This window comes from Eurosta solidaginis, chromosome 2, assembly GCF_040869045.1.
Source record: "Eurosta solidaginis isolate ZX-2024a chromosome 2, ASM4086904v1, whole genome shotgun sequence".
Taxonomy (NCBI): Eukaryota; Metazoa; Arthropoda; class Insecta; order Diptera; family Tephritidae; genus Eurosta; species Eurosta solidaginis.
In genome coordinates, this window is record NC_090320.1 from 72312063 (window position 1) to 72323159 (window position 11097).

Here is an 11097-nt window from a genome sequence, read left to right on the forward strand (position 1 = left end):
TTGATGACGACCATGGCAAACGTTTGAAGGACAATGAATTGAGGGCTTGCACCTGGAACGCCCGCTCCCTGAATGGGATTGGTGCAGATGCCCGGCTGGTTGATGTCCTCGTCAAAGCAAAATCTGACATCACCGCCATCCAAGAAATGCGTTGGACGAAGTAAGGAAGAAAGAAATCAAAAATTGTGACATCTATTGGAGTGGCCATACGAATAAGCGCAGTTTCGGCGTCGGATTCGTGGTGGGAGAGAGACTTTGTCGCCAAGTACTGGCGTTCACGCCTGTGGACGAGCGTCTCGCCGCTATCCGAATAAAAGCACAATTTTTTAATATATCATTCATCTGCGCCCATGCGCCGACAGAGGAGAAAGACGATGAGGTGAAAGACACTTTTTATGAACAATTAGAACGCACATACGAACGCTGCCCCCGTCATGATATAAAAGTCGTGCTTGGCGACTTTAACGCCAGGGTGGTCAAAGAAGGTGTTTTTGGCCCTACAGTCGGAAAATTCAGCCTACACAATGAAACTTCTCTTAACGGACTGAGGCTGCTTGACTTTGCCGGTGCTCGAAACATGGTCATATCCAGCACGAGGTTCATGCATAAAAAGATACATCAAGCTACATGGCTGTCGCCTGATCGAAATACTCGCAATCAGATCGATCACGATGTGATAGACGGACGGCATGCCTCCAGTGTTTTAGATGTGCGCACGATCCGAGGACCTAACATCGACTCGGACCATTATCACGTTGCAGCCAAAATACCCGCCTCAACGCAGCTAAAACCAAGGAACAAAAAACACAAGGAAAGCTAGACGTCGAAAAGCTTCAATCACAACAGACTGCCAATGATTTCGCAACTCGACTCCCACACCTGCTCTCTGAGAGCACAACTCATCCTGAAGGAATACAGGAGCAGTGGGAGCATATCTCCAAAGCACTTCGTACTACCGCCGAGGAAAAAATTGGTTACCGGCAGCCAAAAAACAACTGGTACGATGAAGAATGCCTCGTTGCAACCGAAAGAAAAGACGCTGCCTACAGGGCTACGTTAAAAGCGAGCGCGACAAGAGGAGTGTGTGAACGCTATCGTGAGTTTAAAAGGGAAGCGAGACGCCTTTTCAGGAAGAAAAAAGCAGAAGCAGGAAGGCATGAGTGCGAGGAGCTTGAGCTGCTAGCCACCAGGAATAACGCCCGAAAATTCTACTAAAAAATACGGCGACAGACGGAAGGTTTTAAGACCGGGGCAAACTCCTGTAGGAATGAAAACGGAGACCTTGTAACTGATGTCCGGAGAGTGCTTAGATTATGGAGGGAATACTTCTCTGCTCTCCTAAATGGAGGCAGCAATTCACCGCGCAGAGATGAAGAACCCGATCCCGCAATCGATGATGATGGAATATATGTCCCCCGCCCGATTATGACGAAGTTAGAATAGCAATAACCAGATTGAAAAACAACAAGGCCGTGGGCGCTGATGGGTTGCCTGCGAAGCTATTCAAGTACGGCGGCGAGGAGTTGGTAAGGCGCATGCAGCAGCTTCTTAGCAAAATATGGGCGGACGAGTGCATGCCCGACGGTTGGAATCTAAGTGTTCTTTGCCCAGTCCACAAGAAGGGGGATACTGCAAAGAGCACCAACTTTCTTGGAATCAGCCTTCTTAATATCGCATATAAGGTCCTTTCAAGTGTATTGTGCGAAAGATTGAAGCCCACCGTGAACCGGCTGATTGGACCTTATCAATGCGGCTTCAGACCTGGTAAATCTGCCATCGACCAGATTTTCACAATGCGCCATATCTTGGAAAAAACCCGTGAAAAGAGAATCGACACACATCACCTCTTCGTCGACTTTAAAGCCGCCTTCGATAGTACGAAAAGCTGCCTATATGCCGCTATGTCTGAATTTGGTTTCCCCGCAAAACTTATACGGCTGTGCAAAATGACGTTAAGCAACACCATCAGCTCAGTCAGAATTGGGAAGGACCTCTCCGAGCCGTTCGAAACTAAACGAGGTTTCAGACAGGGTGACCCCCTATCGTGCGATTTCTTTAATTTGATGCTGGAGAAAATTCTACTAGCTGCAGAACTTAACCGCACTGGAACAATATACTATAAAAGCGTGCAATTACTGGCATATGATGATGACATTGATATCATCGGCCTAAACACCCGCGCTGTTAGCTCTGCTTACTCCAAACTGGAAAAAGAAGCGGTAAAGATGGGTTTGATGGTGAATGAGGACAAAACGAAGTACCTGCTGTCATCGAGCAAAGATTCAGCGCATATGCGCCTTGGCAACCACGCTACTGTTGGCAGCCATAATTTCGAAATAGTAAAAGACTTCGTTTATTTGGGAACCAGCATCAACACTAGCAACAACATCAGCACTGAAATCCAGCGAAGAATCAATCTTGCCAATAAATGCTACTTTGGACTAGGTAGGCAATTGAAAAGTAAAGTCCTCTCTCGGCGAACGAAAGTCATACTCTACAAGTCACTTATCGTACCCGTTCTGCTATATGGGGCAGAAGCATGGACCATGACAACAGCAGATGAAGCGGCTTTGGGAGTGTTCGAAAGAAAAGTTCTTCAAAAGATTTATGGACCTTTACGCGTTGGCGATGGCGAGTACCGAAGAAGATTTAATGATGAGCTGTACGAGCTATACGCAGACATCAACATAGTCCAGCGAATTAAAACGCAGCGGCTGCGCTGGCTAGGCCATGTTATGCGAATGAAAGATGATGCTCCGCCCAAGAAAGTGTTTCTATCGGAACCCGCCTATGGAAGCAGAGGTAGAGGGCGGCCCCCACTCCGTTGGAAGGACCAGATGGAAAACGATTTAAACTCCCTTGGTGTGACCAATTGGCGCCGGCTGGCGGTGCGAAGGAGCGACTGGCGCGCCTTGTTGGATGGCCATAAGCGTTTAGAAGGTTAAGCGCCAATTAAGTAAGTAAGTAAGATCCTCCATGCCTCAGCTGATGCTACTTTTATACTCTTCGGTTTCCTTGTTCGCATACTTCTTGGCGTTCCCCTTCTAGAATTTACTACTTGTTTACTGCTATAAACTCACCAGCTATAAACTACAGATGCACGTTTATAGCTTCTCATGTGCGCGTGTATATGTGAGTGATACTTCGACCGATGATTGCATGCTTTTGTGAGAGTGAATGCTTAGTATCGGCTTAGAGATGATAGTATCCCTTAGTGTTGCTAATATTCGTTACAATATTGTCAACGTTTGCATTATATACATGCTGTTAAATTAGTTAGAAAAATAAAATTGAAGCAGGTCTTTGTAAAAACAAACTATTTATACTCACAACATATCCAATCAAGGAATTTCACCTGTACAGCGCTACAGAGGACTTTCGAGGAATGTCTTTGTCATTCCTACAACAAGAACACAAAATTGTCATATCATAATTTATTTGCGAAAAAACTTCGGTAAAACAATGGTGTTATAAATATACCAAGTCACAATAGCTGTTTTGCCTTAAAAATTAGCCCCCTAAGATTTAAAAGAAAGTTACAGTTATGGACTGTCATTTGCAATATTTGATTCTGAATCGCTTCGGACTAGAACATTCTGATACTATGCCGACTGCCGCGGGGTCCGTCTAGCACCTGACATACTTTGGTAAATATTGACTTGGTAAGATTGGTAATACATCATAAATTCAACTGCCAAGTGTTTGAGGGAGATCTTCTGTTCAAGTTTGCATAACATGTTAGAAGGGCATATGTTTTACTTCCAACGAAAATTCAAAAAAGCAGCTGGAACTTTGTACGCTTTATCAGGAGGTGGAAACACATTTGAGAGAATTACAATCACTCCCAACTGGGTCTGTAAAACTTTTCATCATAACGGCACCAGTAGACGAACCCAAGTCCCATTTAAGTGCCGCAAAGGGCAGTAAAGTTCAAAATAATAACTGGCGTACATTTGTGATACATACTTATGTGTATGGATAACACCTCTCCCTATTCTGTCCGGGTTTTCAGTAAAAGTTTCAACTGCAGTTTCGGTCTGTTTACTTTGACCGCATTAATTGCATTTTACTGCTCATCACAGTTTAAGTGGCCAAATTAATTTCTTTTATTTTGATTCAATGCTAACAGTAATGTAAACTTACAATGGTCCTTAGTATCCCTTTTTGCATTGGCGTTAGGTAGCACTGTTATGCTGAAAACCCCGTTAGTTATTTGTAGGCAGCTATTTATTTTCCTACTAAAATCGGACGAAAATTTGAGCCTCTTCTGGCCGTCGAAAATACATCCGTACCGTTTATAACTTCTGTCTTTTTTTATTTACTTCATCTGGTGATTCCACCATTATTTGGGGTCATCAAAACTTTGGTGTTTTCTTTTTTTAAATTAATGCTAACCTATTGCATACCTATTACATTATTTTTGTTCGGAAAGTCTTCCAAAACCTATTGAACGGTGAAAACTCAATTTAGTTTTGCTGTTTTAAAGTATAAGTTGGATCTATGTACGTATTACACATCAAAAAATTCTTCCGAAGATCATACAAACTGTTCTTCCTAGAACAACTCATATATCTTTCAAACTTTCTCTTTTGATCTGCATTAAACACAACAATTGCCAAATTGTTTTCTTTTACTTGATTGGATTCTGAAATAGAAGGAACTTTTTTTCCACTTAACTTTTTTTTGCTCATCTACCACTCCGAAGGTTCTAGGAACGAGGAAGAATGAGTGAATTCAGAGAATTTTACAAATACAACTGGATTAAAAGTCGTCGTATCTGTTGATGTTGACAAAGTCTCTGCACTTTATTGCATTTGTTGTTTCCAATTTAAATATTTTATCGTCCACCAGACTGTTTTTGTCCATAAAATAGATTAAACAAAAGCAATTTTAAGACGGGGGGCTAAGATAGTTGGCTTGGATATCATAAGTGGTTCCAGGCCCTGGATCAGGGACTGTTATCAGTCTTATACCGGCCATAGTGACGAATGTCACGCATGATTATTTATCACGTCCTGCACGAGATGCCCCTGCTTCTACTGATAATGGTGGATCTAGAGAAGACAACTCGATAAAACCCCCACCCCTGAGTCATTGTTCCGAGCTCAGGGGAGGGAGGACTCTTTAAGAGTCAAGGTCGGTACACAACGGTGACGAACTGGATTGTTTAGGCCTTTTGATTATTGACATTGAATTTTGACTTGATGACTTTGGGCTGGTAGGTGCGGTATTCTGCCACCTTAGTAGGTCGGGGTGAAACCCTACCGAAATGGCTGGTAGGCTAATGCTGCACCTGCCCACGTCCCGTCAAAACCGTGGCGGGCCTGAAGGTACGTTCCGGGACCGTCGCCGTTAAGTTGGTGGTGTAGGTGCGGTTGAAAATTTTCCCGCTTCGCGTCCGATCTGGCTCTGAACGCATTACTCATAAGGTACTGCGTCAACCCTCGCGTGGCCTCCCTGCGTAGCATAGATAACCACGAGACCGTTGAAGAGCGACTACACAATCGGCTCCGGACAGCGGCCTTAAGGGGGGGGGGGGGGGGGGGGGCTTTTTAGAATGGACACGACTAACACGAATCCGCCAGGGATGGGGTGCGGAAGAAGAGCGGTTTTGATGGAAATCCGTCAAATCAATCTTCAGCACTCTAAAGCGGCTTCCACAAATTTGATGCTCTGCCTTGAAAAAGGCGGAGTGGATATAGTCCTTGCAAAGGAGCCATGGCTGAGTAGTAACGCCAGTAACGCCTCGGACTGGGAGCTCTATAAGTCGAGCCGCGAGGCTTAGAAAATACTCTCTAGGAATCCCGCTCCTCTGGGTTATCTGAGAGATGATGGTGGGGACTGGTCGATGAGTAGCGAGGAGTCCCTAAAGCTTTTATTGGACAATCATTTTCGCGATGTCCCAGTTGCGCAGGGATCGGCGGTCGTTGGCCATGCAGAAGTGCCTGCCATTCCAATACGGGAAAGTCAAATAACCTGGGCTATAGGGTCGTTCAGGCCCTATAAATCTCCGGGCCCGGATGGAATCATTCCTGCGCAACTTTAAAAGTCTTTGGGGATTTCCTGCCGCTGATTGGCCATCATCTCCACTAACTGCCACAGGCTTAACTATATCCCGAAGTCTTGGCACACGGTTAGGGTTATTTTCATTCCGAAGGGCGGCAGAAGCTCTCATGTATCACCTAAGGATTTCAGGCCAATCAGTCTCTCGTCGTTTTTTCTTAAGACGTTTGAGCAGTTGATTGACCTGTACCTACGGGAAAGGATACCTCGGGGGTTACTGTCGGCTTCACAGCATGCGTAATGCAAGGGCAGATCGACGGAAACGGCTCTCCATTAGATTTTAAAGCAAATAGAGGGGTCCCTAGAACACAAAGAGTATGCTCTGGGTGCCTTTCTAGACATCGAGGGGGCTTTTAACAATGTCTTACCGGGGGAAATCGAAAGAACTCTGGTGGGTTTAGGAGTCGAAGCGGATCTGGCTGATTTTATTAACAAACTCCTATGCGGCCGAATTGTCCCAGCGGAGTGTGTGGGGGGGAGGCATAATTAAGAGGAAGGTGTGCAGGGGCACGCCACAAGGGGGTGTCCTATCTCCTCTCCTCTGGGTTGCGGTAGTCAACGAGCTCCTTGTCGAGCTGGAAGCCAATGCTCGGGTCCTAGTCAGAAGCAAATTTCTGGGCACCCTGCGTGATGTTCTGCAGGGCTACCTGGATACTGTGGCTAGGTGGGCTGAATCACGTAGATTGGCGGTCAACCCGGGAAAAACGGAATTGGTTCTTTTTACAAGGAGATATGAGATGCCCGATGTCAGAACTCCCTCGATTGAAGGGGTACCGTTGGTACTTTCTGATAGGGTTAAATATTTAGGCATTGTTTTGGACAAAAAACTGTCCTGGAGACCCAATGTGGAAGATCGGGCCAGGAATGCCGCCATTGCCTTGTACTGCTGCAGAGGGGCTATCGGAAAGAGATGGGGACTCTCGCCAGGAGTAGTACACTGGCTTTATGAGATGGTGGTCAAACCGATTCTGCTATAAGGGGTGCTGGTCTGGTGGAAATCACTGGACACGGCGAGCACCTCCAAAATGTTAATGTCCGTGCAACGGACGGCGCTGATCGGTATCAGTGGCGCTCCCAGAACATATACCCAGTAGATATTGCGGGTAAGGCGGCCACGGCAAGGTCGTTGGTCAGGCTTCGTGATATGGGATATGGGCTTTCTGACCGCGGACATTCTAGCCTTCCTACCAGTTTCGACTTTATCCCGGACAGAACTGACTATTGTATGCCGATAACTGCTCCCCGTACAACCTTCACCCCAGTCATTCCACCGAGAGAGGAGTGGAGAAGAGGAATTATCTGGGGCATGGGGCCGGTTAACTTGTTCACGGATGGGTCGAAGGTGAATGGAAAGGTTGGGGGGGGGGGGGGGGGGGTCTTTTGTCAAGAGCTAAATGTAAGCCGCAAGTTTAAGTTGGCTGATCACTGCAGTGTTTTCCAAGCGGAAGTTTCTGCGATTAAGGATGCGGTGGATGGAATGCTATCCAGTGCTATTACGGTTAGGGAATTTAACATCTACTCTGATAGCCAAGCGGCTATCAATGCCTTGAGCTCAACTAAAGTGCGATCGAGGGTGGTCTGGGAGTGCCTGACCTCGCCTGTGATTGCATCGAATTATTTTACAATTAAGATTATCTGGGTCCCGGGCTATAGTGATATCCTGGATAACTGTCAAGCGGATCTCTTAGCCCGCATCGGTACAACGGAACCGGAATGAAGATGGCTGTAGGGATTTCGGGATACCGCTGGCCACCTGTTGATTGCTCCTCCATAGCTTGGCCTCGAGTCAGCTCAGCAAACATTGGGCGGACACCACGTCTTGCAGGGTAGCAAGATCTTTTTGGCCGAAAGTGGATGGCAGGAGGTCTGCTGAAATAATTGGGTTCACTAAGGCTCACCTATCAATGGCCATTGGGGTTTTGGCAGGGCCCTGTCCCATGGGTATCCATGCGGTACGTCTCAGTATACTGGAAACCGTCCTGCTGCAGCTGTATGGAGGATGATGAGGTGGAATCACCAAATCACTTTATGCTTGATTGCCCAGCTTTTGCCAGAACTAGGCGAAAGTAATTGTTGGTGCCGACTCACTTGGATCTTCCGAGGATTTATCCAAAGTTGAGATCGGTATCATTCGGAGCTTTATCGTTGCTACCAAACGATTCTCTAAGTACCTAGATCTAAGTCACCATTATATTTGGTGTATGTGGTATCACAACGGACCTTCGTGTTGTTCAAGTGAGCTATCCTTATCAGGGCAGTTACCACCTAACCTAACCTAACCTAACCTAACTTCAAGACAAAATTTTTTTTACAGTTTCCCGGAACACTAAGCACTCAGACCAATCATCTATTATTAATATAATTTAATTGTGAGTAGTTATGTATATAAATTAGCTGCCTTGATTCGTACCTTATTTTAAAATATTGCTAAAATAAAAAAATAAATGCTAGGCGCGATAAAGGCCCGATTAATGGTGACTTATAACCATAAAGCCATAACCAGATAAAACAGCTGATCGTGCCTACCTTATGGAAATCAATGTAATCGATTAATGGTGCCATACCATAACGATAACGCCATAACCATACCATAGCCAACCAATTGAATTTTGGTTTTCTGCCATATCCACAAACAGCTGATTGTTCATTCGCCTATTTTGTTTGCCATTTTGTGTATGTATATATAATTTTTTTGTGTTTGTCGCTTTTTTGTTTTGGTAATTAAAAATTCTATTGTTTTGTTTATTTTAAAGACAAATTAATTTCGTTTATTGTTTATGCAGATCATAATGGATGACTGCAAATTAATTGAATTTGTACGCGATTTCCCATGCCTTTATGACAAGGCAAACCCGGATTTTAAGGACGCAAATAAAAAAAGTGCCGCTTGGAAGGACACAGCAGAGAATTTAGGTGTGGATGGTAAGTAATAATGAATGATCTTATAATATATGCGTACTTATGTATGATTATTCCCAATAGTGGCAGTAGCAGTAAGGCGATGGGAGAATTTACGAGAGCGTTTTAGTAAGGATATAAGAAGCAGTAAAAACACTTCAGGAAGTGGCGCGTGTGATGGAAGGCAGTGGGTTTTCTTAGAGAGTCTTCAGTTCTTAAGAGCCCACATTATACCCCGACCGTAAGTATAATGGAATTACTTAACATGTTTGATTATGAACAAATTTTCTATTACAACAGAATGCGGCATAGCTCTCAAAATATAAACAGAAGTGTTGAAGGTGGCAAAAGTACACCCACCGTTTGCGAGTCACGCCCTGCAACTCCCACTTTACCTGAGCTGCTATCTATAAGTACGCAGTCCCCTCTTATTCCTCCAGCGCAGTCACCGAAACCTGCTTTACCTCAGTCGACTCCGATGCCACAACCGCAGTCTGAGCCATCAACGTCTCGCGGACGAAGACGAACGGCAGTTTTGCGTGATGAATTGGACGCTGCCATAATGGAGACCGTCCCAACTTTTAGGGATGTATGTGCGCGTAGAGCTCGCCGCGAGAATTACAGTGCCGATATAAGTGCATTTGGCTCCATGATGTGCTCCGTCATATCGAGTTTGAAGAAGAAAAATCAGGCGACGGTGATGCAACGGTGCACTGAGATTGTCATCCAAGTTCAGATTGAGGAGAACGACGAAGCAGAGATTGTGGAATACTTGTATGACAACCAGTAGGGCGATTGCCATTTTTATAATTTTAATTTTAAAACTGAAAGGCTGGCACTAAAAGCAGATAAGAAATGGGTAATTGTTTACTTTTGCTCACAACAACTAAAACACGTCCAAAAATTTCGGGAGGGGAGTCAGAAGCCGGGCCTTGACCGCGGGCTCAATACGAAGGCGAAAAAAAAAATACATTTTGCTTCTATCAAAAGGTGTTCAGAAAAAACCAAATAACCCCCGGTGGAGCCAAAATCGAGAGCCTGATCCAACGCCGGGTACGCGATCTAAATTATTTCTGCATAATTGTGTGTGTGTGTACAACAAAATCTTCAAAAATACAGCCGCATGAAAATTTTAAACAGTTTTTGAAAATATCTATTGACTGAAATAAAGTTTTTAATTTTCGCCTTTGGATTATTGATACCGAAGTCAAAACCCATCACCCGACACCTCTCCCAACATTTCTGGACGTGTTTTATCAGTTTGGAGCTAAAGTAAACAATTACCAAAAAAGGTAGGCATACAAATATATGTAAGTAAGAAGTTTTTGTATATCCACATTTTATACATATTTGTATGTCTGCCTCTTTACGCTTTTTAACTCCACCTTTGCAATAGCAAAACCTATCTTTTTAGTTTATAAAGAAATTGACTGATTTTTCTTTTTAATTTCCTTTTAAGTTGTAATGAAATGTGAATACATCCCGTGACATATATTTAATATGTCAATATGAATGCGACCAAATATGCCACGGGATGTTTAGTTGAGGTTCCTAATGAAAGTACAAAATGTATGTATAAATAGATGTACAGTTTTGTTCACAAAAGTAGTAGCAAAAATGATTGCAACATTTTATCGGTTATTTGTTTCATTTATTTAATTTTACAAAAAACTAGAATATATTGTATAACGAAAACTATGTAAACCATTTTCAAAAACGTTTTCAAACAAATTAGAAAATTCAAGAAGTTTTTGTAAATCTTCATAAAATTTCAAACTTTTTACTTGGATATTTTAGAAAATTTTTTAGCATGGAGTTTTGTAGGTTAATGAATTTTAGTCTAACAAAGTGCAAATTTGAAGTCTGCCAAAATTCGCATTGATTTTTGAGACACTTCAAAATTGCACTTTGTTAGACTAAAATTTATTTACCTACAAAACTCCATACTCAAAATTTTTTTTAAATACCAAGTAAAAAATATTGAAAAATTTATGAAGATTTTCAAAAACTTCTTGAATTTTCTAATTTGTTTAAAAACGTTTTTGAAATTGGTTTACATAGTTTTCGTTATACAATACATTCAAGTTTTTCTAAAATTAATAAAATTAAATAAAAGAAACAAATAATCGATAAAAT

At 43.2% G+C, this 11097-nt stretch overlaps 2 protein-coding genes across 2 annotated transcripts in view; one reads left to right on the forward strand and one right to left on the reverse strand.

Annotated features, from left to right (window-relative positions):
* Positions 1-9751, forward strand: part of LOC137239070 (transcription factor Adf-1-like) — a 33408-nt gene extending 23657 nt beyond the window's left edge. Inside the window, exons 2-4 of the mRNA XM_067763986.1 lie at positions 8847-8985; positions 9046-9202; positions 9262-9751. Of these exons, the coding sequence (XP_067620087.1) occupies positions 8847-8985; positions 9046-9202; positions 9262-9751 (786 nt within the window). The remainder of the gene's footprint in view (positions 1-8846; positions 8986-9045; positions 9203-9261) is intronic.
* H2.0 (Homeodomain protein 2.0) overlaps positions 1-11097 on the reverse strand; it is a 220551-nt gene that overhangs the window by 36957 nt on the left and 172497 nt on the right. The window lies entirely within an intron of this gene.